The sequence below is a fragment of the Tricharina praecox genome (genome assembly GCF_024521635.1).
Source record: "Tricharina praecox strain CBS 144465 chromosome Unknown BZA05scaffold_2, whole genome shotgun sequence".
Classification (NCBI taxonomy): Eukaryota; Fungi; Ascomycota; class Pezizomycetes; order Pezizales; family Pyronemataceae; genus Tricharina; species Tricharina praecox.
The window spans coordinates 774,302-801,815 of NW_026250404.1; the positions used below are offsets into that span (position 1 = coordinate 774,302).

Here is a 27,514-nt window from a genome sequence, read left to right on the forward strand (position 1 = left end):
GACAGTACTACCGCATGTTTTCCACCTTATACATACTTGCTATGGCAAAAACCGAGGTAAACTGACTCTAACATCCACTGTGCATTGTCTCAAGGAAATGGCGGGTCAATACTCCAGAGTATCTTTGATTTCGAGTCGCCGCGGTATTGATTCCACGGACCTGTTTTGTTGCTGTGGGTTCTAGTGTGAGTGCTGATTCAATAGTGGAAAAGGACATCGCGATATTTGTACTCACGGATGATCACTCGTTCAAAACCAGTACAAGATGTTTTCAGTTCTGGCCAAGTATTTCTTGAGTCTCCGCACCACGAGTGAAAGCTCTGTCGTCGCCTGTGAATGACCGAATGGGTACTCGCAAGACATTTTGAGCAGGGCTTCGTCCACACCTTTGAGTGAGCAGTGTGTTGGGCTTGGAAGACCTGCCTCAATCGGTAGTGAGAGCTCCATCGTCATCTGTGAATGACACTGTCCTTAGGAATGATGCCTCGCATAGAACTACGTAGGTAAGTAGCCAGACGACTGTTGCAATGCCCGAGATTCTGATTTCTACGGTCGAAGTGGTGGGTATGGAAACCGGCCTCAATGGGTAGTGAGGGCTCCATCGCCGCCTGTGAATGGCTGGATGGGTACTCGCAGGGCATCCCGAGCCGGACTTCATCCACATCTTTGAGTGGATAGTGTGTTTGGCTTGGAAGACCAGCCTCAATGGGCAGTGGGAGTTCCATCTTTGCTTGCGAATGGCTGAATACTAGTATGTACCCGCAAGATTCCATCCCGAGCAGCACTTCGTCCACATCTTTGAGTGAGCAGTGTGTTAGGCTTGAAAACCCAACATTAATCGCTAGTGAGAGTTGCATCGTCGCTTGCGAATGGCTGAATGGGTATCCGCAAGACTCCACATCTTTGAGTGCACAGTGTGTTAAGCTTGAAGGACCAGCCTCAATCGGATGTGAATTTATATATTTGCAGGATGTTTAGCAAGACCAGACATATTTACCTTCGTCTAACAATAACAACGGTGGTAGGTACCACTTTCACGGCATTCTCGAGCTCGAGCGTAGCGTACAGCGAGAATAGGCCTTAGAAGCAGCTGCGGCAGCCAGATGCAACCAAGCTGGATACTTGGATATGGAACTGGTATCATACGTTGTACTGGTATGCATCCTCGGCCTCGCACCACCTCTCCTCGGCCTACCGTACTACGGTATTGCCGCCGCTCTCGCCAACACCACAACCCGCACCACAACCCGCACCATCCCCTCGGCAACTCCAAGTCTCCAACACCGACACCGCCTCCGCCTGCATCTGCACCCTCCCGTGCCGACATCCGCTCGGGAACCTCCTCCACCTCCACCCTCCAGTGCCGATATCCGCTCGGAAACCTCCTCCACCCCCACCTCTCAGCGCCGGTTACATAGAGTACACTCATCCCCCGGTAGCTCACCTCCCCCGAAACCCGCGCCCCCCCGAAACCCCTCACCTCCCCTACCCTCGTAGTTACACTCTAAGTAGAGCCCCATGCACGCCAGCGGCCAGCAGCCAACCACGCGCTGCCGCCTGCTCCCTTCGCATTCCCGCCTGCCATTCCCACCTGCCATTCCCGCCTGCCATTCCCACCTGCCATTCCCGCCTGCCATCGGAACTGCACGCTTCGCCTACGAATCTACGATTCGCGGACGAGGCTACGGGGCTACGGCACGCGGCGCGCGAGTTCTTGATGCGGCTGCGGGACGATCCTGACGGTCCCGGAGCACCCTCCGGGTCTCCGACGCATGTCTGGCAGGTCTTGTACAGTCCTGTCGCCACGGGTTGCGCTGCAGACTGCGGGAAAGATGGGAGCATACATATCAGCAGCAGCAGCAGCAGCGGCGGCGGCGGCGGTGGCGGTGATGGTTGCAATGGTGATGATAATGGTGATGACGGGTATGTGGAGCGAGAACGTACGAGACCGGACACGGGGAGGTGGGGTGGGGTCGCAGTGGAGAGAGGCATCAGTATTCGTGTTTGATGCGTTTCTAGGCATACTCTAACCGGTTCTGCGGCAGCAGGGGAGGATGTGATGTGATGAGGTCGCGTGGTGAGGAGTACTTCTGTCACCTGGCTGGACTCGTGCTATCCTATCCTAGCCCGATGAGAGGGAGGCCTCAGGTGCTCTCAGGTGTTCATGGGTGAGAGCGTTGCGGACTCCGGAGGTTATGCAGGTGGACGGGTGTGGATGCATGCATGGAATTGTTCCTGCGGCTCGGTGTGAGATGATAGATCGCGGAGGAGTGGCACATGGTTGCAGGGGGGTAACTACTAGCAGGTGCTTGGATGTTCAAGTCTCAGGAGGGAGTCAGGAATGAGTTAACCTGTAGTTAGTGCTTATGTTATTGTTCACTAGTCCGTAGAGGTTCATTTGTCACCGTATTGAAGAGCGAGAGCGGGATGCTGAGGGAGATCACGCCACTCTACGGTTGTATACCGAGCACCATCGGCCCATCACATCAGCAGCAGAACCAGACTTCACTGCTCTCACCCGCGCCCCGATCTAGTGTTCATTGGTCTCCAGAGGCTCATTTGTCACCGTATTGAACAGCGAGAGCGGGGCTCTGAGGGAGATCACATCACTCTACGGTCGTATACCGAGCACCATCGGCCCACCGCATCAGCAGTATGCATGTATGTAGAACTAGACTTCACCTCTCTCGCCTTCGACGATCCCGAGTGACACCGGGTGCCTCCATAGTCCTTCACACAGGCACGCACCCCTGTTTCTCCACTTTCGCTACCGAGGGATCCACCCGAAACCGTCGGAACCAGATAAGGTAGTACCGTAGTGGGTTACGTCGTTCAAATCTCCGAGTGCCCCCCGCCCGCCCCGAGTGTCCCGACCCCGACCACCCCGACCTTCCCCCCGACCCCGTAATTGCCCCCAGAGCAGGAAACATCGATGATCCCATCCCCACACTACGAAACGCAACGCAATTCAACTCAACTCGCTTACAACTGCGGACAACACACACAAGATCTACTTGGGTCTATAACGTCAATAAAATGATTCCCCCCCCCCCCCCCCCCCCAACAACGCACACAACACAACACAACACAACACAGCACAGCACACACTCAATTTAAATGACGGAATGGGGATGAGTCGACTCATAAGTCGCCATTCATTACTGAAACCGGCAAAGCGCTCGCTCCAAGCTCTCTAGCTGGGCCAACGGAGCATTATACACATCATATCATATCATATCACACATATGCATAACGGAAAAATAAATCCCATCATTATAATAATAATAGCCAAAAAGCCATAAAAGTAGCTCCGGATTTCCCCCGAAGTTCGCACAGCACACCATGTCAAATCCAGTCAGTGATCCCGCGACTCCCGAAACACCACCGCGCAAAAGCAAAAGCAAAAAAATCGTCCGTCCGTCCGTAAGTCCCACCATAGAGTACGGTAGGTAGAGTAGAGTAGAGTAGAGTACATGGTGAAGCGCAATCCCCGAAAACCCCCAAGCCCGATTTGCCCGAAACGAAAACGAGCATGCAATAATAAACACGCAATAAATGATGAAATGCAATTGGAAGTGGAAGTGGAAGTGGATATGGGAAAAGGTAGAGTAAGCTTGAATAAAGTCTAGTGAGAGGTCACAATGCGACGACGACGACGACGTCGGGAAGAAGAAAAGAAAAGAAAAGAAAAAAACATCACGCCACTCGGCTCGGCTCGTCCGACACATACAGGAATCAACATGACATATCGCTAAACATCAAACAAATGTCAAAAATCCCCAAATGAAAAAGGTTCGTGAAAATGAGTTGCAAAAAAAAAACAAAAGAATGAAACGCACGCCCGAAAAAAAAACATCGAACACGCTCCGAACACGAGCTCCCGAACCCCCCGAACCCTCCGAACCTAACTCGCATCACTTCTCCATCGATGGGATGAAACTTGGTGATGTCTTTGCTCTGCCATCAGTGCGGTCACTGCTCCGCGTCTCCATCTCGTAGGAAACACGGGAAAAGTCGCCAAGGTGGACGATTTTTGCTCCTTTCCTCCCATATTTGCCCCTTGGTCTTTGCTTTTTTTTTGCTGCTTCATCTCATCTCCCCATTGTCATTGCTCGTATGATGCCAACGTTAAATCGCTTCTTCTGCCCACCCCTCATCGTCACTTCTTTTCCTGAGCTCGCTTCGACGAAATATGTTATCGAATTGAACTGTGAGCGATGCTCATATTTCTCTTTGGCGCTGGCTATGCTCCAAGCATGAAGCCGCTTTTGAGCAGGCATGGCTGTCGTGATGCGTTGTGGCTGTTGATAACAAAATCAAACAGTCGACACAAAAATGCATGCAAAAGAGAGAAACGTCGAAAACCCCTTGAAGAGTAGTATGGCATTGCCGAACGAGCATGATAGCTGCCCCGTGATTATTTTTTGTTGCTTGATGTTCTTGATTCTGCTGAGCCCGTTTGCCCCGGTGAAATGTTTTTTTCAACCGCCAAAACCGTGATCTCAATCAATCGAAAAGAGAAAACCAAGAAAAAGAAAATAGAGACAGAATTTTGCTGCCGGCAAGCGGTAGGCAGGGCCGGAATCGCTTGCGAACACTGTGTAGTGGTGAATGTGCAATGATGATGGTTTGTCGAGACTGCCGTGGTGAAGCTGCGTGGAAAGAAACCCTCAGCAACCTGCCGAAGCAGTCATCCCGCTGCAGGTTACTCACCTCAGGGAGGTTCTGCAGGTGCTACCTGACGGCGGTAGTGTTTTTGTGTAGGAAGGCCAATTCGTAAAAGCCGTTCCCCAGATGAACCATGACAGCAATCGAAGCAAAGAAATGCAAAGATAAAGAAGAGAAAAGAAACGAACATTGAGGTCATGAAGTCATTTCACTATTCTCATCTTTTCCTCTCCTTTCGTCAAGTCATTAAAACATCAACTGCCTTCAGCGTTAGAAAGGACTGTCGCTTAGTGGAGTCATGTAAAGATCCGACGGCGACACAGTGCTGCCACCAACCCCAACAGAAAAGTCATGTGGAAGTCGGTGGTCTTGAAGAAGATGCCGGTGGAAAGGGTATAAATCCGGCGATGTGCTGTTAAACATCGTCGAGCCAGAAGCAGATACCGCCGCATGGCTGATTGTGTGTTGAGAGACCTCGACGGTTGTACCATCGGTGCCCCGTGCTGTCTTTCCTGCAAACGCAAAGTGCTCGTCGAATTGCATCCAATTGTCGGAAATGCCAGACAGCACGGCTTCAGTGGAGAGCTGACTAGCTTTCCTGAGCTTATCCTCGCGACTAGCGGCAAGTTGCTGAACGTATGACGCAACAGGCTTGGTCGCGACACCTCCTTGATCTGTGCTCGACGTTACTTCGTACCCTTCCTCTTCCTCTTCCTCTTCCTCCTCCTCCTCTTCCTCTTCTTCCCATTTCGGCTGTTCGCCTTCTGCAGAGTCTTGCTCCACCTCTCCCTCTCTTTCCGAACTCTCGAGCGACTGCCTTTCCTTTTCCTTTTCCGCTTGGCCTTTGTTCTTCTTTCCTCCTCTTTTCCGTGCCTCCCCATCGACCTCAACCTCAATAGCCTCGATCCAATCGCGAATGTTGTCGGGAACGACTACACCTGGTGTCTTCTCCGGGTTGAAGTGCTGCCTTTTGAGATGTGCGGTGGCGTTGTAGTCGACGCCGTAGTGTCGGTCGGTCGTACACGCCTTGCATCTCGAGAGGAGTCCGCTACCCGATCTATCCCGTACCACCCACACTCTCTTCTTCCGGGCATGAATACGTTCGAAGTGGCGTCGGTATTCATGGTCCCCTCGAAATCCGTTGTGTCCGTCGGGACACAGTGGGCAGAGGACTCGGGGGTGTCTAGGCCGGACGTAGACGCCTCTCCCCCAGGTTGAACTGCCTGTTCGGGTTTGCGAGTTGCCCCGTTGCTGGGGCTTGGTCCGTTGGTTGCTCGGGGGTTGGTCCTGACCTTGGTCTTTTGATCGTCCGGTAGAAACCCGTTTCGCTGCTTTGGTCTGACACTTCAAACTGCTGGTGAGAGCCTTCTCCGCTTCCGCTTGATGAAGCTCCTGAACCGAAACCGCTGCACTTCGCTTGGTAGAAGTGGACAGTACGATGGGTGGCGAGCTGTACTCGAAATCCTCGAATCCATGGCCGATTCCGGAGATGGCAATGTCGTCGTGCTCGCCGTACGAGGAATTTTCACCGTGTTGTGTCTCAAAACATGCCGAATCGAACGCACCCGTCATTCCGGTGGATCCATTTGAGTTCCTGCTTGTGGCCGTGTTGAGGAATGTGGCCAACTCGAAAGAGGGAGGAGCATCGAAATGCTGTTCCATCGTGGCCGTTGTCGTCGAGCCGAGAGTGAACGTTGACGACTCCCAGAGATACGAGGCGTCATACTGGATATTGGGTGCACTCCGAATCTTCGCCTCCGAGGGTTGGCATTCTTCCGGGAGATATATCGGATCGTTTGCCAGGGGCTGGCCAAGATAATTCTCGAGGGCCGGCGACCACGGCCTTGCTGCTGGATGTGGTGGCGGTGCCGCATCGGAGAAAGAGTCGGGTGTAGGCGGAAGGAAGTCGTAGGTTGGGCTTATCTACTGAATGTGAGCCATGCGCCTAGACACAGACCTCCCCCGCCTCGTACACGGACGGATATCTCTTACCGTCGAGTGCTTCGGGATCTGTTGCGGTCTTGTTGCGATGCAGCTTTCTGCAGTCAACAGAGTCCGTGCCTCTTCTTCTTCTTCATCTTCTTCCGAGCGATCATTATCGGCAAAGAACACCTTGATCGCCTGTTCCGCCGACACGTCCGGATTCTCTTTGATATACCGGGCGAACGCCCGCAATGTCGGTTCCGAAGGTGTATGCATTGTTGATATTCCTGTTTGTCTCGGGTGGTTCAGGGATTGAAGGAAGCGATGGGAGATGGCGATGAGGGAGGGGGGTGGGGGATGACGATTGAGTATGGGGGTGGGGATTGTTTACGGAGGTCGCGCTGCGTTGTCGATGCGAGTGCTGCTTTGGAGGGGAGCTGAGCTTGGGGGCTGCAAAGAGGGAAGAAGTCAGCCGTAATATTCATTTTCAGCTCTCAGAGACTCCCACGTATTGCACATACATCCTTGGATCGATAGATGATCGCCGGTAACTAACAGCGGAACTATGTTTGGTTCTTATGATACGTATCTAACCGTCGAAAGTGGATGATATGTTTCGTTGGGAGGAAACAGAGGAAGAAGAAAGCTCCTTCTTTAATCCCACCCACCTGTTAGGCTATCCGTACCAGGATACGGATGCGCTCCGATGAAAGGTGCTAGTCTTATGCCGTAGTGGGTGTGCTATTGGAACGGGAGTGTTCATAGTGTCGGAGTTATGCTGCGAGAGAGGTTTCGTCCGCCCTACTTTTTGGGGCGGACTGGGGGGGGAGAGCAGTACTGGGGGGAGTACGACGTTGTAAGACGCCCAACCCCGGCTGCAGGAAGCCAATAAGAGACTCCGAAGGAGATACTACGTTGTGGCAGGGAGATCTGCTTTGGCTCGGGGTACCCAGCTAACTAGTTGGCTAACCAGTCCAGGACTGCTGCCAGTGGGGGAGAGGGGAGGGGGCGGTAGGGATGAGTAGTGAGTCAAGGTGAGGGTGTCTGTACCTGCTCCAGGGGCCTTTCGTTCCAGTGTCGTCGTCTCTCCATCGGGCAGTGGTGGTGGTGCTGCTGGTGGTGGTGTTGCTGGTGGTGGTGGTGCTGCTGCTGGCGGTGGTGATACAGAGTAGTTATTCCGAGTAGGAATGGCACCTACATGCGTATGTAGAGCATCTTGAGCAGCAGCCATACAGCAACGTGCACAGCCCTCCACCCCCAGGGCGAGAGGATATTGGCCTGCATTCGATTCTCGACGACGCGACTGACTGGAGTCGAGGGGAGAGCGGAGTAAAGTGTTCGGGGCATGGATGCGAAAGTGTCATGGGGGGTGAGGAGGGGAGGGGAGGGGGTGAGCGGCGATTGCGGAGGGGTGTGGTGGGGAACGCCGCGGATTTGCTGGAGCGGTGGGAGTGTGTGTCGGTGATGGCTGTGGTGGTGCGCTGGACACCTCAGGCCATATCATCACCGTTCTTGCCGTGCGGTGAACGTTCCTTCCTTCGCCAATGACGAAGTTGATCCGACCCGATTGGCGCAGACGGTGGCTTCGCGCAGGGATCGATCGCTTCACCCTCCACCACCAACACCAACAACAAAACCTGGTAACCTTACTTAGGGATCCGGATGGGACCGTGTGCTACTCTAGACGGGCACTGGGCGGCAGTGTCGTTCTGGAATTTCCGGCTCGCGTGCGTATCCGTCGGACCGAGAGCAACACACGCACACAATGTGACAACCCTGGCAGCAGAAACAATGCAAACCATGGCCGCGGACTGCGACCCTGTCAACCAACGCTCATCAGATGCGCCATGTCCGAACGACTAGTACCGACCAGACAACCACCTCCGTCCGATTCGCTTTTCAGGAGGCTACGGTACTCTACTAGTAGTGTTTGGGCGCAGCCGGATTAGCGACCCTTCACCGCCCACGGAAACGTGACGTTGTCGAAGATATGGTCCGGAATGCTCCGGTAGGCACCAACGGTATCCAATCCACCTCTCTGCTGTCAGCGTTACGAATCACGATACCTACCTTCCCTCATCTAGGCCACCTGATGATGTAAAGTAAAAACAGCAACTGTCTCCTCCGCTGCGGCGGTCTTCCTCGCTCTTGTGGACCGCATTAGTTACCGTAGGTCCGTAACCGACGACTTCAAAAGCAATATGATAGGTACGTGGAGTACGTAGTCGGTATGTAACTCTACTAACCGCTCGTTCCTGGATGAATCCTGAACGAACGGTTACCTAGGTCCTAGGGAGCGCCTGCGAACCAGTGTCCTGACTTTCCTCCTGGATTATCTGTCACACGCGCCGTGAGCGCCACTGAGCGCTCGTGCGGTAACAAATAAATTATCTACCATACACGAGTAGAAAGATGGATACTCGAGTGCTGGGTAGTCTAGTTGGTTAGTTAGTGGGTATGTCGGATCAGCATCGCCAGCTCATCGACAAGGAGCGTGACGTCCCCGTCCCCGTCAACAATGATCCACTGGAATCCGGATCATCCAGATCTCATGTGCGAGCGAGCAAGCATGGAGCTAGAGTAAGGACTCTAGTAGAGTGATCACGGCCAGGTTCATGATGCTTCGTCCAAACTCCAAAACCTGCCGGATTTTTCCGCGTATCTGCGTCAATGTTTATAATAGCTAGTACCTAGGTCTAACTAGCCTCTTCGCTCTGCCAGCGCGAGTGTAGATGTATCTGATACCAGTACATACCAGTACATACAGCGGGGGCTTAGTTATGCCTCTGAGACGAGGGGCCTCGCGTACGGTATTCACGGCCGTGGATAGGTAATGTGTTTACTAGTATGTAGCTTGTACGATCGTGAGACGGTTTACGGCATCATACCTGTCACCCCGAGCTACAGCCTACGGTGCCGGCTTGGATCCTCCGGCGAATGGCAGCTTACCGAACGAGCAGATTCCAGATGTGGTACATCTATAATCTGGAAAGAGGCTTGGGTACATGCCTAGACGGTAGACAAGATCCTGACATTCGGCGATGTTTATCCAAAGTGGCGGGCTTAACGCAGGCGAGTTCGAGGTATTATGAGTAAGTACTTGGTCCTTCTTCTCAGCCCTTGATAGGATTAGGAGGTAGCTTGCCATGGTAAACAATCCCCTTCCAACCACAGGTTTTTCCAGCGCATGACAATTTTGAAGGGCACGGTGGAGAACATCGTAGGTATGTATACCATAGCGAGTACCGACTGCTTGGACGGCGGAACGCACGCGCGCACGCACGCCCGATCCAGCATCTACGGTACTCTAGTTGCCTCTCCCGTACATACCTCGTGGCAAATCCCCCTATCTACTAGTACATAGCTGGCCGCAACTTACCTATGCATAGCACGGTATTGCCCGCGGAACATCGCCGAAGAAAACGGCATCTCCCTCCGTCTTGTCTTGTCTCATATCTCAGCAACAACAGGCGCAGTCTTGACTCGACGAAGGAAGGATGGATCGGATCCAGATTCCACAGTGCCCCCCTGCGCTGCCTACTCCCCCGAGTCCCCCCTCTCCACGCTCTCCCACTTCCGCGAACCGAAGCGTCACTAGAGTTTCTGGAGTTTCTGGAGTACAGGCCTATTCGAGGAGTCCTCCGGCCCGGGTCCGAGCCCTCAGCCCAACAGTCTACAGATATGTACATATACTTGGTATCACGACTGACCGCAAGCCCAGTCGTCACTACTCATCCACTCTCAAGAACAACTTCGGCACAAGCCAAATACGGTACCAACAAAGGCGGGGAGAGCTACTTGGAAGAGACATATGCAAGGAGCGGTTAAGACTCAAGAAATCATCACATTTACATTGGCAGTGGCCACTGGCTGCATCGCAGAGTGGAGTGGAGTGGAGTGTTTCGGACTCATGATCTCACTCGTGCCGAGCCATCCGCCACGGAGGCAATGATTAAAAAAAAAAAAACACAAACCACGTGCACCCTGTGGCTTTGCGCGCGGTGCCCAGCGAAATTGATTAAAGAACTGGAAGCAGCAGTACGCATTCAGGCGTCCTGAGGGTTGAGCTGGGACAAAAGCCAAGCACTGCTACCTTGTACAGATGATAGGATACCTCAGTACCTACTCTACTCTACATAACTACTGCGGATTTCCGTAGGCACATACATGCATCTTACACAGCAAGATGTCATGCTCGCAAAGGAATTCACATTTCAGGTTGAGGATTCCCTTCCAGGTTCACCATGATTTGCAAGCTCCTGCGTATGTATGGTGTGGCGTGTAACTCAGTAACTAAGCAAGCAACACTGTAGGTATATAGAGCATGCATGTAACAGTCCAGCTCATCGATCGCTTGGCAGGCACGTCTCTGCTCTGGCATCATCCCCATCATCCCACATCTAGAGTACATAACAAGTCCTGGGTATTGCTGCCTAAGTCCGCGCGGGGGGCGGGAACCAGCAGAGCGGTGAAAATCGAAAAGACAACCTCGCACTCGCGTAACGTAGAGTAGATACCGGTAGGTAACGATCCCTTCTCACCGCTCAGCTCGGATCCCCCCGTCGTCGCCGTCACCGTCACTGGCCGACGCAACGCAACGCAACGGAATACTTAGAAACGCGTACATACGGAGAACCGGTTTTATGCTGTGAGTATGCTGTGAGAGTGAAGTGCTCGTTCCGATGGGCCGGCGACTGGACGGGATGGAATGGAATGGAATAGTTTGTTCGAAGGAATACTTACATAAGAACTTACTCTTACATACTTGGGTAACTCGGCAGGTAGGGCGCAGCTTTGGTGGAGATTAATAGGTATGAATGCATATCGTCACTATGGTGTTCTTGTGGCAGCCAAGATGCAGAACAACACCCTCCAAAGCGTCACAAACGTTACATCGAAGAGACAAGGCAGACCGACCGCCGGCGAGCGATAGATATCTTCACCCTCAACCACATGTGGGATTTTGGCATGTACGAGCGAAGGTTTGTTCAAGGCTCCGCGGACTCTGGAGCCGGTGGAAGGCACGCACACACACACACACACACACACACACAGCATATTGAGCCACGACACATCAAGCCACGACAGCTGAGCAGGCTGAGCGATGGGCTTCTCGTGGAGAGAGAGGTAACTACATCAGTAGTTACTCTGGAAGCAGCGGAAGGTGGAGTAGAGTTAAGCGTATGATGGCACTGTGCTTACTGGCTATAGGTCCTCTAGGTATACTTGCCCTACCGCCGATCCGGCTAAACGTGCGAGGCCGACAGTCTCCAAAGGCACATTCACGCCTGCTGGCTGCTGCTGATTTCCTCAGCCGGGAACCGCAACCTCTATCTACCTATCCACCCAGCCGTGATCCGAAGGGAAATGTGAGACCAAGCGGCTGAACTCGAACTCGCGCACCGTTGGATTTATGGAAATCGGCATGTACACATCTTGTACATATCAGCGTAAACTCGCATCGGCCTCGAGGAACATTGGTACGCAGCGCTCGGTTACCTAGCTGGTGATGCCAAGTTGCCAACTGACTACCGTAACTACAGCCCAACATGTGATGCTTTCCCGCCACAGCTGAGTTACCGTGAAGCCTTCCGAGTGCGTTTGCGCGGCGCCACTACGGTATCAGTCATGTTCTTCCACCCGGCACTTCTGCCTACAAGCGGCATGTGTATGTACGAGTAAGCAACATTTCCAGCAGAACATGCGCATGCACAAAAGCCAGGTACGGTACGCCGGTATGTATGTACGGAGGCTCGGCTACCCCATGCTGCTTTCCCCTCCATCATGCACGAGGGTTTTGCGGCTCTTCGTCTTTCACAGATGCCTAGCGACAGCCAGTTCTAGGCACGACGATTTGCGCGTGCTACACGACGACGACGGGCCCGCGAGAGAGAGAGAAACCTTCTTAAAAGTTTGCCATCTCCCGTCTTTCCGACAGAGTCTCCTTGTCCGAGTAGCTTTTCTTTCATATACAATACAGAATTATTCGGAAACATCCGATCGAATCGCCGCTTTTTTCGATGGGTATGTCCGGTTTGCTCCCCCAGAGTACGCCATGCCCGGCGACTTTCAACGAATCCTCCGGCTAACCGAATGGATATGCACATCAGACGTCCCAGCAACATCTGCCGCAGCGGAACGGGGCAATGCAGTGGTACATGGCCCTTCTGCAATCCCACTCCGTTAGTTAGCCTCGCCTTCTAACCGATATCCATCCATACGAGTAGCCATTTACTGCCGAAGATGCACGCGCTGGCCTTTTCGGGAGCAGAGCAGATGTTGGCCAGGCGGAGGAGATACAGCACCCACATCAATATCACCATCACCATATCCGCGGACCTGTGGGAAGCCCCGGCCAACACCTCTTGAGCGAATCTCCACCTCCTTTTGACCCATATGCCAAAACCTTGCGGTGTAGTTGGGCGGACTGTGGCTTCACATGCCATTTCACTCAGAGTACAGGCTGGAGGTATGTACTTGCCACTAACCATTCTCCATCTCACATCATACTACTATGGTCAGCTAACCGCTTCGCAGGGAGCATAGGAGGTCTCGGGGCGTCTGCCGTTCTAGTCGGAACCGAGCACGCTGCTGTTTCACAGCGTGCAATGACTCTTCGTCATCTTTCGCCAGCATCCAAGAGGCATATATTCACGAAGACACGGCGCACACCATCTGGGTGTGCATCAGTTGCAAATATGCCTTTTCGCAGTCCAACCATGCATTGAGGCATATCAAGCTCGAGCACCCCATGATCGTCGTAGCGGAGACGGCGATCAAAGTGCTGTGGATGCTGCATCGACCGGCTGGACATGCGTTTTCGATGGAGTTGGGATCGTGTGTCGACCTCGAACGCCCATTGGTGAAATTGCCCTTCGAAGAGGGAGTCTCGCCAAGTAACACGAGGCTGCTGCTGCTCCACGATAGCAATAATCCTCCGGAATATATGAAGGCCGCCGTAACGCGATACCTCGCGGCCAATATGACGACGTTGAATGCCTTCTTGGCGGATACACTTCCATTGGATGATGCGAACGGGAGATTTTTGACCGGTTATATCGAACAGCAGACCCAGATTCCGCTCGGTCAAGCCGGCGAAGCAAAGCCTTGGGGCAACACCGGTAGCGTCCCAACAACATCGGCGCGGCTATCATCGGTGCAGTCAGCGTCAGTTCAGCCGACTCCGTTATTCACTGACCCGAATGCCAAGCCAGCCTTCTTCGACGCACCCGCCTACCAGGCTCGCAGGCCGCACCGCGAATCATCATGGCACGTGCCACAAGTCCTCACATCCGGCGAGGCACCGGAGCCGCGTCCCCGTCTTCACCGACGAACCTCATCGGGGGGCTTCGAGCCGCTACAAGAAAAGTCGCTCTCAGGCGAGAAGCAACGCGAGTATTTCCTGCAGATGCAGGACTGCATCGTCGAGGCAGCGTTCGACTTCTACATCCGGCACCACAAGATCCTCGACACCGTGACAGACCGGAAGCGACGGCCGCTCTGCTGTGCCACCGCGGGCCGCGAGCGGATCACGAACAAGAACGACCTCACCCTGCCGCAGTGGACGCATCTGCTCCGGCGACTGTCGGATGCGAAGGGCCTCCTGCGCAACATGGTCTCGCGCCTCGAGTCGTTCAATGGCGAGATCCAGCCGGTCGACGAAGTGCGCCACGCCTATTCGAAAAAGAAGGAGAAGTCGGATCGCGACGTGCTGGCGCTGGTGCAGGTGACGCGGTGCTTCTGCTGGCAGCTGAGGGATTGGGAGAAGTGCAGCCAGCTCGACGACCTTTACGAGACGGTCGAGGCGCGCATCGCGCTTGCGAAGAGGGAGAAGGAGTGGCTGATGCAGGGCGTAGACGCGACGCCACTGCGGCCGATGCCGCCTACAAGAACGAGTGCGACGTGGCCGAAGGTCGCGCAATAGGCTGTGGGTATGTCAATGAATGGTATCTACATAACGTGGTTGGAGCGGAAGAACACCATGTGCCGTTTAGGGCTCGGATGGGACTTTTTGGGCGAACAGTTTGTTTTTTCTTCTTTATTTTTCTTTTCTTTTTTTCTTCGGAGTTCTGGGAAGAGGAAGGCGGTGGGTGGCGGTGGGTGGATACGTAAAAGTTGCTTTGTTTCCAGATGTTTTGTGAGTATTTTGGGGGGTGGGAGTCTTGGAGAGAGTGGGCTGAGCTGCGCATGTGGTCCGGCCAGCCTGATCTTGGCTCGATCGTCAGCCAACTCATCGGTCGATCTTTTTTGGGGAGTGCACACCCAATCATCAATGTACGATTGTTCCTTTTGGAAAATTTTCCCCGCATCGCATCGCATCACAAACGTCAAAGTTCAGCCTTTCAGCCTTTCAGCCTTGTCTCGTCTCCACCTCCCCGATCTGTCCATCATCCCCCAGTGTTGTGACAACAGCCACGGCGGGATTCGGCGCCCACCCTCCCGCTCGTCCGTCAGAATTGGGGCGAGAGGTGTGCACGGTATACCTACCGTCACCGCATGCATCACCATTCGTCGCTCGCTCGTGCGTCCATTCGTTCGTCCGTTCATTCATTCCAAACTTGAGGCACGAGAAACTTGTGGTCTGCAATGCACACTGCACCACCTACCTCTTGGCCTACCTACCGACCTATTGTGCACTTGTATCGTACCGTCTCATATCGTCTTCCGTTGGACCGGAACTCGGATCTCCGTCCGCGAAAGCCTAGCAAATATGTATCTTAGGTATGTAATCAGTGGTTCGCATCGCCATTCTGTGCGATCAAATCGAATCGCAAACCGCCGAATCGTTTTTCGCGCGCGTGAGCGTGAGCATCAAAACACTGCGCGAGGAGTCTCCGCCAGCCATCCACATAAGTAGCCTGTAGGTAGGTAGGTAGCTGCCCATGCACCTTTTCTGCCTGTGTAACAGGTCTGTCGCCCGGACTAGAGCAGACACGGACTGGCTGTCGATATATGTGATCGGGGGTTGAAGCAAGAGAACGTTGCTGCTAGGGCTGGCGATGAGGTTTGCGGGGTCACTGGGCTTGGTTTGGTTGCATGGGTGGGTTGGTGGGTGGGTGTTCGCTGACTGGTAGGCTGGTCGTTATGTTGGTCGGCGATTAAATGGCGGATGTGATTTGACGAATGAACGGACGGGACCGGGCAGGTGGTTTAAACTTTACTCTAGAATTTTCGATGGAAGCCGCAGTACGTACTCTACATACATTCCTATGGAAGTATGTGAGTACGGTAGTTACGGGTGCGAAGAGTCGCAGTGCATGAGGATTCGTCGGTGCAAACCACTGCCCTACCTGAGTACATACCGTACTCGCTCTTTATCGAGCGAGCGATCTTTCTCCTCCATTCATTCATTTATCCACCAAGTCTTGTGCGCATGAGCGAACGAACGAAAAAGAAGGAAAGAACAAAACGGAGCGCCATGCGCGCGTCGCACACACAAGAAAAAGCTAGAGTTTTGAGGATTCGAGTTTCGAAGCATGCATGGAAAGCCCACTCCATCTTGGCGCAGGCGTAGAGTAGCTACCAACTACAGTAGCACTAGTAGTAGCATTCGTCGGACTGACGTTTCAGCCTTGCGGGGTGCAGTGCGGTGCAGGGAGGGTGGCTGAGCACGCATGCTGAGCCTGCAGAACATCCTGAGCATCCTGAGAATGCAGAACACCGCGCCGGTTCGATTCGGTATCGAGCGGTTTGATGCGGGAATTCTGCTTGCTTGCCTGCCTGCTGGTCTGTCTGGTCTGGCTGGTCTACCTGGCTGGCTACCAGTCTGGCTCCCTGGATACCTGTGTACCGTACGGTAGGTATTATATTGTCTGGCCCCGGTTACACACGTCGGGACTCGGGAGTCCGCTGCTCCTTTCATCTCCTGGCGTAAACCTGAAGAGTGAGCGGCAGGCGTGATCAGTCAGCGTGGCTGCGACTCATGAGATATCACTCCGTCTTTGGTACCATAGCAAATGCGTCAAGTTGAAAACTTGGAATGCGGGTTTCGGGGAATACTCTAGGTGTCCTGGAGAGGAGGGTAGAGCAAGTAGGTAGGGCGCTCCTCTCGAGGCTTCGGTGTCGGGGGAGTCGGATTTAATTCGCCACGGCCCACGGGCAGAACTGGTCGAACCGTGAACGCGGAGCGCTGGAACAAAACAACAAATCGGGCAACCATAGATATGGAGCCAAAGAAGAAAAAGAAAGAAAGAAAAATGGGAGGACTGTCCATATCACACCTATGCATCACAGAAGACCCCCGGTGGTTCTCGAGCTCGTGATAGGTATCATATCTGATCGGACGGAGGGAGAGGGTTTCCAGGTTTTTGACGATGACTGACACTGACGGCATGCAATTGGAGCGGCTTCAAGCCTCCTTCTTCGTACATAAGAGGTATGTACATGAACCAACGCACCCATGATAACATGACAGCCTTCTGCAGCCTACAGAGCACCGGCATTTCCCCATACTAGCACAACATGCCCTCGGCTTTCCTTCCTCAACGCATTATACCTTCCAAGCCTATGGAGACGGAACTTGGAAGGCCTGGTGTCGGCCGTCCAGTGACCAACATACCTGTTCCCGCCGCACCTATCAGAGAAGACCTTGCCCGCCTGGTACCTACTGCGCTGCGCACTGGTGCGCCGCCACTCCACGCCACTCGGTCACTCGGCCACCGAATCACGGCACGCCGCACTCGCACTCGCACTCGCACGAGTCGACTTTCCGCCCTCGCTCGCTCGCCGCCGGAGAAGGGATAGAGTAGATATCTCCATGGTGATGGCTACGCGTTCGAGATGTGAAAAGCTCGGCGCTCGGCGCTCGAGAGGCATAACTAGAGGTGCTCGGCACCCCCCGCTCGAGGCGGTCAATCACAGCACCTGGTAGGTACGCGGATGGCAACGGGTACACCGCGGTCCTCGCAGCGGCGGAGTGGGGAGCGGGAAGCTTGTGTTATTGCCCGCTGTGGTTGGCGGAGTCAGCTGCGGACCACGATATGATACGACTACCGTAGAGTACAATGATGACATGTAATGGTACGGAATCATGAATGGAGCAGTGTTCGACATAGTCCGGTCCGTCCGTCCTGGGCCTCGGACCGAACTGGGCTGTATCTTGTCAGTCCGTCCGGGCGCAGTGTTCGGACAGACTAGTCCAAAAGATTTTGAGGTCAGGACGGACTGCAGTCGACTGCAGTCCCCTCCAGTCCTCGGAATCCACGGACGGGACGGACTACTGTTAGGCAGTCCGTCTGAAGGGTAGTGTTCTACATAGACCAGACCGGTCTTGGTTGAGTAAGACATCGACCAGATCTTCGATTTTCCGGTCGGGGTAAAATTAAGCAGACCATACCGTGGCTTTGGTCGGTCGGGATATAAGTAGACCGACCCGACCTCTGTCAGCAAGGTCGGCCTAGGTCGGCCGACGTTGGGTTAACTGTTAATTCTATCAGCCGCAAAATTTTCCTTAGTTTCCGGCGGTAGTTAGAGCATTTCCGACGTCAAATGTTGTTTCTTAGCCAGACTTATCCCGACCTATGATTGGTCGGTCGAGATATATCCCGAATCGACCAGACCCTACCCCAATTTGGTCGAGACTGGTCTATGTAGAATACTGCCGAAGGGCCGGACCAGAACAGATCTTGGCAGTCCGTCCGGTCCGGACTGTAGTCCCGACCGGACTATGTCGAACACTGGAATGGAGGTGGTGGACACTGAATATTGTAATTTGTGTGCTGCTTTTGGAGGGAAAATTTGCACCGTCTATAGTAGCTGCGTTCTGGGTTTCCGGCTTCTGTATGTAGACGGGGTTGGCGAATAGACAGCCTTTTAGTCCTTTGCTTTTCGTTCACCAATCGACATGGTAGTATGATACCGTTTCGCCGAAAAAACGGGGATCTTCCTGTTCTAAACGGGTAACTACCGTACTCCTTAGAACCAGCTGGTTACAAAGATTTCGATCCACCACACGAACGATACTTGGAAATTGGAATTGCACTGCGGTACAGTGTTCTACATAAACCAGATCGGTCGGCAGACCGGTCCAAGTCGGTCTTCCAAGGCGCATATCAGACCTGCGATTTTCCGGTCTGGATAAAATTAACCAGACCAGACCTATGTAGGCTTTGGTCGGTCTGGATATAAGTAGACCGACCAGACCTTACCCTGCTACCTATTTAGGTCGGCCTAAGTCGGCCGACATCGGATTAACCGTTAACCCTATGCGTTAATAATGGTAGAGAGAGAGTGAGGTTTTCAGTTTATTTCACATGCAGCCTGTCGACTATGGCGAACAAAGTCGAGTGACGTTTAATACTTCGCTTGCATGAGTGATAGTACATGAATAAGATAGTCCAGCCGGCAGAAGTTTCACTCCTCTCACTGCGAGGGCATGTAGGCATATAGTTACAGCGTGCTAGGGGATCAATGGGCGGCTGTATCTCTTGCGCCGATAGCGAGAACAACGGAATCGAAACTGGTACATACCTTATAGAAAGGGAACACAGTAGTGGACTCGGCGGACACTGACAAGGAACACTTTCGGGCCGAAATCGGAAATCATAACCAGTCCAGCCGGTTTAGGGATGCGTTCTAGGCTCTAGGATGGTTACATGAGTTGAAACGTCGATCACAACGCTAAGCACGGGGAGGGGGTATGAGACCGCGGAGAATCAAGCTATCGAATCTCTAATCGCATGCCCCGACCCCCTAGGAGGCAAGCGGGCGGGGGTTGTCAGATCTCTTTCGCTAGACTAGGGGGACTGTGCGCGCACACCAGTCGGAGATCATACAGCGGAAGGTAACCTCGCCAAGCGCAGTTGTTCGAACTTCGAACGGGCATGGCCGATTGGGAGGTCCGTTGCGAGATTCGAACGGACTAACTCTAGACGCTGTGGGGAGAACCTTGCGTGTATGCACATACATACTGTGACTTACATGGTCTGCCGTTAGCAAGGAAGGAACATGAAACGAAGAAGAAAAAAAACGATACCGGTATCATACATACGAAGACAAAAAAACTCTCCATACAACAAATATTGCGGTCGGACGCACCTCAACACTCTCTTAGTAGCATCTTCCCCCTTAATTCAAGCATCTCAGTGGTGTCCTTTCGTCTCCGGACCGCTCGATCTAGCCGCGTCTGTAATTGGGGACGGCGAACTCGCCACGAAATTTAAGGAGCGGCTGGTATGCAAGACGGAACATGTTCTGCGAGGCTGCTCGAACGCGTTGCGCAGCATAGAAGCCTGGACCCATGGGGCCCTTTCCTTTTCTTCCCACACCCCGTCAGCAGCAGCCTGCAGACAGACTCGACGAAGGCGTACATACGGTAGGGTATTCTGTGCCGTGCCACTGTGCCAGGGCCCAGCAGATTCACCGCCATCTCGTTGCATCGCGGAGGCGATTCCCCGGGGGGAGGGGGAGGAGAACACAACTGAATGTCTGCGGCGGGATACTCATCGCGCCACGTGGGAATGTAACCTGCCCCCCTTCTCGCGTCAGCTCTGCAGTCTGCGGGAAGCTTTGCATATGTAGAATGTAACTATTGGGTCTGAAGTACCGTACATGTACTACATCCCATATGTTACAAACTTGCATACATCAGGTACATACCAAAAATCCAAGGTACGTATAGGTCTCAAAGAGGTGGATATACATAGAAATCATTCCATCCCCCCATCCCCCACTAACCATTCCCCTCCTGATTTGGCGTAGTCGCAGGTTTCAACGGTCAGCGCACTGGCCACATACCCTACTTCTAGTTTATTAGCATTTATTCCCGTACCCTGCCCAGTTCCCACGTGGCGGCCCCAACCGCGTTTAAGTTCTTTCTGGTTAAAGGGAAAAAGCGGAAGCGGGGGAGAGGCGCATGGCAGGGCATGGAATGGCGTGCACTCGCTTCCCATCCACTTGGCGAATCCTACGCGAGGGCAACTATGGATGGATGGAACCTAGAGACTAGACTCTAGAGTATGTACCTCGACAGACCCCCGATGACGAAGGATAATGAGAGATGAGATGTCGATATTGTTTCCCGGAGAACCCGTAATTCGAGCCGGCGGCGTGCGTGTGCGCACGAGGTCATGATCCCGCTTCGGGACTTGGGCCTTCGGCGTGGATTGTTTCCCGAGACGGCGCGGACGCGTCGAGCGCATTGTTTCGCTCTGACAGTGGACGGCGGATGTTCGTCAACAGTTAGGTGGGTTGACTTGTATGTACATACTTACGCAGCGTCAATCAAAAATAGCTTTGAGCGGAGGATTCACGCGCCGTTGCCTAACGATCGTCGTCGGCTCGAAGGAGGAGGAAAAAAAACCAAAGATCAAAATAGGAACGGTGAAGAATTAGAATATGTATGGAGAGGAGAAAATCCCCGAAATAACAAAACAAAATAAACCCCCAACCCCTATAGCAGTAAAAGCAAAAGCAAACCCCGCCGAACGATGCAATCCCAGCTCCCGAATAGCACCCCCATCTTCCGCGATTTTCCGTATGCACCCGATCCAGACCTACATACATGCACGCAAAAAAAGGAAAGAAAACGGAGATAGAAGCGTCGGGTAAAAGAACGAAAAGAAAACAGAAGAAAACAAAAGTGGTAGAGATCCAAAGGATTGAGCATCACGAGCGCTCGCTATCATCCTCCTCCTCCTCCTTTGCAGCCGAGGAGCAGCCCCTCCTCGCAAGTACCACCGCCGGGTCTTCGTTCTCACTCTGGCCCACGTATCGCCGCAGCGGATCGATGGGTGACTGGTTCCCTGTGGCGGCACGACCTCGGATAGCAGCGGGCCGCGGCGTCGAGACCGCCCGGTCCAGTGCCGCAACATATGCTTGGAGATAGCGGAGACGCTGCGCGGTTTTCGGGCTTCTTGGTGGCTCGGAGGCTGCGGCTGGCATGCTGGGTGTCGGAGCGGTATGTACGCTGTGGTGGTGGTGAAGGGTACTGAAGCGTGTATATCGTCGGTGCCCGAGAGGAGGCTACCTATGTAGGTATCATCGTGAGCGACGGAACTCGGTCGACGGTACGTAAAACAGCAACACACCTACATACCTGGAACAGATTTTCTCGGCAAGTCGAAGTTCGAACGATGTGGTGTCGACGTTGGCTGGTTCCCGTGCGATGGAACTCGACGAGCGGGCGGGCGGGCAGCGACAGCTTGGTAGGTAGGTCGGGCTCTGATCGTTGGTATGCGGATTCGCGGAGACTAGACTGGACTGGATCAACTGGACGGGGCGAGACGGAAGACAGACAGACAGACAGTGTTTTATAAACGCCGCTCGCTCGTAGACATGGCTGCACGAGACGCTATGTATGTAGGTATGTAGTAGATGAATATCCCGTTCACGCATCGTATTTCGTCGGACTGTTGGCTGGCTGGCTGGCTGGCTAGCTGGCTGTAAGTACTCCAAATATGTACATAACATACGTAGGATCTTCCAATTTCCGATTTCGGGTGAGGCTCGCGCGGTAGCTTCTTACGTATGGAGAGCATCTGAAAAAAAAGGAAAGAAAAAACGCAAACGCCACTTCCAGAGACAGGCGAGTGCAAGGCTGCGTCAGCTCGGCAGAACACCTGCGAATAGCGATTGGATTGGCCAGAGGCGAGTGCTCGATAGCGTTCCGGGATATGCACATCTGAAACGTTGGAGCCTACTCTAGTGGAGGAGTGGTGGTGGTGATAGTAATGGTAGTGGTAGCAGTAGTGGTCGCGGTAGTGGCGGTGGCTGGTGGTGGAGAAAACTGTTTCCGGAAAGAAAAAACAAACGTGTCTGAACCAACGGGAAACTCTTACCATACATCTAGGCATGTAGAGTAAAGCACTTTGCGTCTAGTCCGATCTAGTCTCGCTTCTGAATCTAATGACATCCAACTATACATACGGCATACCACCGAGCAGACTACAGGTGAGTGTCCTTGTCCCGGCTATATGAGGCAAGTTGTTTCGCCCATCGGCTGGCCAGAGTCCGCTCTAGGTGGACTATGTGCAGATGCGGGTTCACTTCGCAAAAGCATACGCCTCGGTGGTGGCTGCTGGTCGCATCGATCAGTGGAATAATTATAGGCAAGCTGGAGTAAATGAAGGATCCAATTTAAACCGTTCAGGCCTGTTACATACGTTTTCGGCGGGAGAAACGGATGTGGTTAGTAGTGGACTTCTTCTTCGTTTTCGTCTTCTTTTTCTTCTTCCACAACGCATACCTACCGAAGACAGCCCTGCGCGTGCGCGCACCTGTGACTCTTCCTTTCCCGGGGAGGGGGGACGATGGGAAAAATCGCACCAGAGATCTGACTGATAATCGATTCAAGCAACAAACGCGAGTACGCTGTAGGAGCGCATGTAGGGTGGGGTGGGACGGCAGGTGAAGCCTGGACTCTGGAAGTTATGGTATGTTATCACTGGCCACTGCAGATGTGGTGTGGCCGATGTGTGTGTGGCTGAGTCTGTGGCTGGCAATTTTTAGCATGTCCCGGCATCGGACAGTCCGAGTTCGCAAGTCCTATCTTAGGGCATCACATACTATCTTCACCAGTCTGATCTACACGTACTTGCTGGGTAACCAAACTGATAGTGCTTATTCTACCGGACGGCAAACTTGAACGCAACAATGTAGGCCCACAGGTTGACCGTTGACGCCGGATAAATCTGGGAACATTCAAAATTCTTGAACTTCGGTTGCTGACAGACAGAAAAGGAACTGTATTAACTACGCCGCGTGCGCACTTCCGTACTCTACCGTACAGTGGAAAGAGAACGGGGAGTGAGTCACTGGAGTCTGGAGGTGCTCTGTAGAAGAAAAATGAGATTGTCGGAGGGAGGAAGGGAGTGAGCTCAAGTTCCTTCCTTTTTTTTCTGCATTCTTACGCGTTCGTCTTTTTTGGTTTAGAGGAGAAGATGACGGGCTCCACAGCGTCGTACATACTGTACATAACTCCATACATAGAAGATGGGTGGGGGTCACGACTCACGACTAATTACTTATGTAAGATGTAGCTGCCTGAGTGGCCGAAAGCGGCCGGAAAAAAAGACGATACCAAAGGAGACGAAAGAAAGGGAGAGAGAAAACGGCTATATATATGGGGGAGGGGGATCACGAATCGAAATCGGGGTTTCGTCCTGTTCCTAATCCTCCGTACACGGTACACCTTCGACTCTTCCCCAGAAGCACCTACCGGAGTATCGTTTGACCTTGTTGGTAATGCATACGTACGTTTGTTCGCGAGCCTCGGCCGTGTTTGCGAACCCGCGACTGGCATTGCATATCATGTATGTGGATATAGTAGGGGCAGTGCTGAGTTCTATGGGCGTGGTGCGAACCGTCCTGTAGTATAGCACAGTCGCGCATAGCCGATATGCGCTGTGTGCGCGGTCACCGGAGAACTTGATGAGAACATGATCGACCTTAGGAAACACTCGGACACACGACTCGACTGGGATAAGGCCGAGGCCTGAGTAATCATAGGATCGCACTCGGCTCCACCGTCATTCCAAAACATCGACGGTATGTTTTGCGGAATCCCGACTCGAGGGCGCGGGGGCAAGTACGAGGGCGCGGGAACAAGTGCGAATAGTGAAGAGACATACTTTCGCGAAAGGCCAGGGCGGAGGGCAGGGAAAGCCACATCGGGCCGCCTGACGAAAGTTGGGTTGGACAGTGGCGTGGAAACGGGGGGCACGTGTAGATGACATTGCCATGATCTAGATAGGTCGCATGCAATCAATGGCTGAACAGAAAAAAGTTTTGAGGAATCCGATTCGCTTTCCCATCCATCCACCAGACGGCACTCTGTGTTGCTTCCTTACTTAGCATCCGGGCACCTAGGCATCGCGAGTACATATGGAGGATTTAACGTTTCGCTTCAACGTTCCGCCGGCTTACTGTGGAGTGCAGTGTGCTGAATGATAGTCGCCTTAATGAAGGCCATCGATTTCCACGATATTACTAAGTTCGCCTCGCAGACTGGAGTGTTCAACTATTCGCGGGCGGGTGGGCGTGCAAACCAACAAGCAAGCATGGATGATGGATCCTTCGACCGCTAGTTAGCTGGCTCCATCTTGCTACGTCACAAGGTGCTCGATTCGAAAATTTCTCACTCGATTTCTCTTGACAACTTCAATGATGACACCGTGCATACTTCCTTTGTAGTGAATTGGATGTACAACACACAATGAAAGATTCGCCCGAATTGCGAACCAACCAAACTCCTGTTCTCAATTCGCCCCCTCGCCCCTAAGGGTAGCTAGAGCACATGCAAGCGATAGCGCACCTGATACCTGATTGAGCACAGTGCACAGTGCACACTTGCACAGTTGCACGCTGAGTCACCGCTGCTCGGGTTCCTTCCAGCCAGACTAGTGGTGCACGTTTTCGGCATCGGGCCGGAGCCTTGTGGGACAGGCAGTAGGATGAAGGATGGTCTGAGCACCGCGGCGTCGTCAGCGTCCACCGAACCGAACCGTCTCGGGGATCGGGATGCTGGTACCCTACCCAGCCGGACTCGGCATGGCTGAGCTTTTTCGGAGCCTGGTTGTGCATTTGCACAACTTTTGGTTCGGGGGTATTTACTTCGGGAAGATCGATGTCTGGAAAAATATTCTCCGTGTCCGCTACCCACTCCTGTGCCGACCGACCACTGCTTCCGTCCTGCTACTATTCATACACTCCTCGGGCTTCATAGCATTCAGCCCGGCTTAAGACTGCTGTTTGCTCGTATTTTTATCCAATATATCCGCGTCCGTGGTTGTCACCGTGCAACGTTTACCTCTCGGACTCGGTCTTCGACTATCAACCCTAACCCCACGGGTCGGGCCCTCGCAGCTCCCTCTCTCCCGTGCGTTCTCAGCGCTGCATTATCACGCTCGGTCGTAGCCTACCGTGGTCTATTACCGCACGGGTAAGCCCACGGAGCATCTCAGATGCGGGTTGAACGCAATGCTGAATCCTGAAGCAGCCACAGTTTTCGGCGGCCCCTCCCAATTCTCACTCGCCCTCGCTCCCTCCAGCCAGCCCTTAGCGCCGTGAGCCATGGCATCCACGGGACCACCCCCGTCGCCGCCGCCAGGCTGGACCATCCTGCCGGACAATGAGTGGCTGACGCGCACGGCTGCGGTCCTGCTCGGCTACATCCAGCCGTCGAGCCCGCTGCTTCCCGGGGAGCTGACCAAGATCGCGACGCAGTACCTCAACAGCCGGAACAGCAACAAGCTGCAGGGCTACGAGATCGAGTACCTGGAGGGGTACATCCGGAAGCAGCTGCCGGCGCTGGACCTGTCGGCGTACCACCGCGTCGGCGGCGGAGCCGGAGCCGGAGCCGAAGAGACCCATACCCATACCCATACCGACGCCATGCGCAGCGTCCTGGACTACTACGGCGGCGTCGTGGACCACGGTAATTCTGAGGCAAGTGCGCTCAACGCCCCAGCCCTGTGTTTTCAGGGCACCAAGGATCTAGGGATTTTCCTGCGTGAGAATGATGCGATGGATGATACCGACTACGATGACAACGACGACGGGTCGTCGGCGCAGACCGTATATAGCGAGGTGGGTACCGAGTGACCGTGGGGGAAAAAAGATACCCATCTGGCGCCAAGTGAGCCGGCTGCCGGCTGGCTGGTGGGGGAGGGGATTCGGACCTTTACTTGGCGGGATGGATCCCGGGTAAAGGGATCACCGTTTCTCGTCAATGATACATTATGTACCTACATATGTGCCTATCGGCACATGATGGCAGAAACTAGTACGCTAACCATGGTCCTCCACCAGATTACGAGCCAGTATGAGCTCGCCACGGTAGCAACCAGCGTCAGCGGTGCCAGCGCGTCGCCGGCCTGCAAGCGGTTCGGCTGCGGCTACTGCGGGAAGGAATTCAGCAAGCGATTCGAATTGAACCGGCACTGGATCGGACTCGCCAAGTCCTGCACCGAGCGGCTCGTCGAATTCCCTCCGTCATTGTCGCAGTGCAGCCGCTGCGGCAAGAAGACGTCACAATCCGGAACCGGCATCGACAGTATCGCCGAGCACGACGGTAATTTCGGCACTCAGGTCCGAACCGATTCCCTTCCGAAGGGGTGGAGACGCGGCTACCCAAAGCTATCGGAGCAGGAAGAGGAGGACGATTTCTTTGAACCGACCGAGGCGGGCTATCCTTCGGCCCGGCCCACGATGTTTGCCGGCCGGTTCAGAGAGTCGGAATCGGCGGAGTGGATGCCTAAGCACGTGCAGTTCAAGCACAACCCGAACGACCGAAAGCCTGCTCGGAAGGCGGGGTGTGGTAGCGGCATCGGGGATGCATGCGCCTGAAGCGCGCCGTGAGTGATCCTTGATGATGCAGAAACTGCGTACCCGATCGATACGTTACCGGCTAACGGAGGTCACCCAGAAGCACCAGACGCGTGCGACGACAAGCGGATTTGACGCCGAAGCATGCAGCGTAAGCTCGAGCGGGGTGAACGTTGGGATGATTAAGATCCTGCGTTGGACTTGCTCTTGCTTGCTTGTGGAGAGCCCCTGTGTCTTTGAGTACCGATTCGATCTGCCGAAGTTCTTTCGTGTCGCTTTGTTTGCTGTTGATTATTTTTATGTACATGACGAAACATGATTATTTTCGCGCATGAATGGAGAGTCCGCCACGAAAGGGACGGAAACGCATATCGTATGTGAGACCACGCAACGTAAATCCTGTCAACCGGCGACGAACGCAGGCGGAACTCCAATGAAGTGAGGGGGTGGGGAGTAGGTGGTACCGTAGTAGCTACCTAGGTTTCGGACGATTGCTGAACACTTCTCTTCTGCGAGTGGATGCAAAGCAAGCAAAGACGAACAGCTCTAGATATGGGTACCTGGGTTTTGCCCCATGATCGTGGCTCCGCTTCACCGGAAGGATCGCCATGGGACTGTTATTGGACGCGCGCGGATCGGTACCCCGAATCTGTACATCAAC

At 53.7% G+C, this 27,514-nt stretch overlaps 6 protein-coding genes across 6 annotated transcripts; 4 read left to right on the plus strand and 2 right to left on the minus strand.

Moving 5' to 3' along the window:
• Nucleotides 1–4,938: 4,938 nt before the first annotated feature.
• On the minus strand, nt 4,939–6,867 carry BZA05DRAFT_441009 (uncharacterized protein; the record flags this gene model as incomplete). Its single annotated transcript, XM_051486635.1, has 2 exons — nt 4,939–6,591; nt 6,661–6,867. 2 exons carry the CDS (start codon nt 6,865–6,867, stop codon nt 4,939–4,941), a joined length of 1,860 nt encoding a protein of 619 aa, XP_051343448.1.
• A 4,435-nt stretch (nt 6,868–11,302) lies between these two features.
• BZA05DRAFT_103959 (uncharacterized protein) lies at nt 11,303–11,791 on the plus strand. Its single transcript, XM_051478498.1, has one exon. It carries the CDS (start codon nt 11,409–11,411, stop codon nt 11,652–11,654), a length of 246 nt encoding a protein of 81 aa, XP_051343449.1. The 5' UTR covers nt 11,303–11,408; the 3' UTR covers nt 11,655–11,791.
• Nucleotides 11,792–12,834: 1,043 nt separating this feature from the next.
• On the plus strand, nt 12,835–14,515 carry BZA05DRAFT_441010 (uncharacterized protein; the record flags this gene model as incomplete). The annotated part of the gene is made up of 2 exons (XM_051486636.1): nt 12,835–12,932; nt 13,129–14,515. 2 exons carry the CDS (start codon nt 12,835–12,837, stop codon nt 14,513–14,515), a joined length of 1,485 nt encoding a protein of 494 aa, XP_051343450.1.
• On the plus strand, nt 14,297–15,759 carry BZA05DRAFT_103991 (uncharacterized protein). The gene has a single exon (XM_051478499.1). It carries the CDS (start codon nt 14,525–14,527, stop codon nt 15,446–15,448), a length of 924 nt encoding a protein of 307 aa, XP_051343451.1. The 5' UTR covers nt 14,297–14,524; the 3' UTR covers nt 15,449–15,759.
• Nucleotides 15,760–20,908: 5,149 nt separating this feature from the next.
• Nucleotides 20,909–22,020, minus strand: BZA05DRAFT_384490 (uncharacterized protein). The gene is made up of 2 exons (XM_051482324.1): nt 21,618–22,020; nt 20,909–21,552 (listed from the first exon to the last, which is right to left on the minus strand). The coding sequence occupies exons 1-2, from the start codon at nt 21,997–21,999 to the stop codon at nt 21,284–21,286; spliced, it is 651 nt and encodes a 216-aa protein (XP_051343452.1). The 5' UTR covers nt 22,000–22,020; the 3' UTR covers nt 20,909–21,283.
• Nucleotides 22,021–25,355: 3,335 nt separating this feature from the next.
• BZA05DRAFT_104094 (uncharacterized protein) lies at nt 25,356–27,195 on the plus strand. The gene is made up of 3 exons (XM_051478500.1): nt 25,356–26,115; nt 26,338–26,882; nt 26,954–27,195. The coding sequence occupies exons 1-2, from the start codon at nt 25,600–25,602 to the stop codon at nt 26,872–26,874; spliced, it is 1,053 nt and encodes a 350-aa protein (XP_051343453.1). The 5' UTR covers nt 25,356–25,599; the 3' UTR covers nt 26,875–26,882; nt 26,954–27,195.
• Nucleotides 27,196–27,514: the final 319 nt, after the last annotated feature.

Excerpts from the sequence above, each read along its gene's own strand:
- BZA05DRAFT_103991 (XM_051478499.1), top strand. The coding sequence starts at position 14,525 with ATGTCAATGAATGGTATCTACATAACGTGGTTGGAGCGGAAGAACACC.
- BZA05DRAFT_384490 (XM_051482324.1), bottom strand. The coding sequence starts at position 21,999 with ATGTTATGTACATATTTGGAGTACTTACAGCCAGCTAGCCAGCCAGCC. Across the intron at positions 21,553-21,617 it reads AATCTGTTCCAGGTATGTAG|CCTCCTCTCGGGCACCGACG; the intron begins GTGTGTTGCTGT and ends CTACATAGGTAG.
- BZA05DRAFT_104094 (XM_051478500.1), top strand. The coding sequence starts at position 25,600 with ATGGCATCCACGGGACCACCCCCGTCGCCGCCGCCAGGCTGGACCATC. Across the intron at positions 26,116-26,337 it reads CGCAGACCGTATATAGCGAG|ATTACGAGCCAGTATGAGCT; the intron begins GTGGGTACCGAG and ends GTCCTCCACCAG.
- BZA05DRAFT_103959 (XM_051478498.1), top strand. The coding sequence starts at position 11,409 with ATGCATATCGTCACTATGGTGTTCTTGTGGCAGCCAAGATGCAGAACA.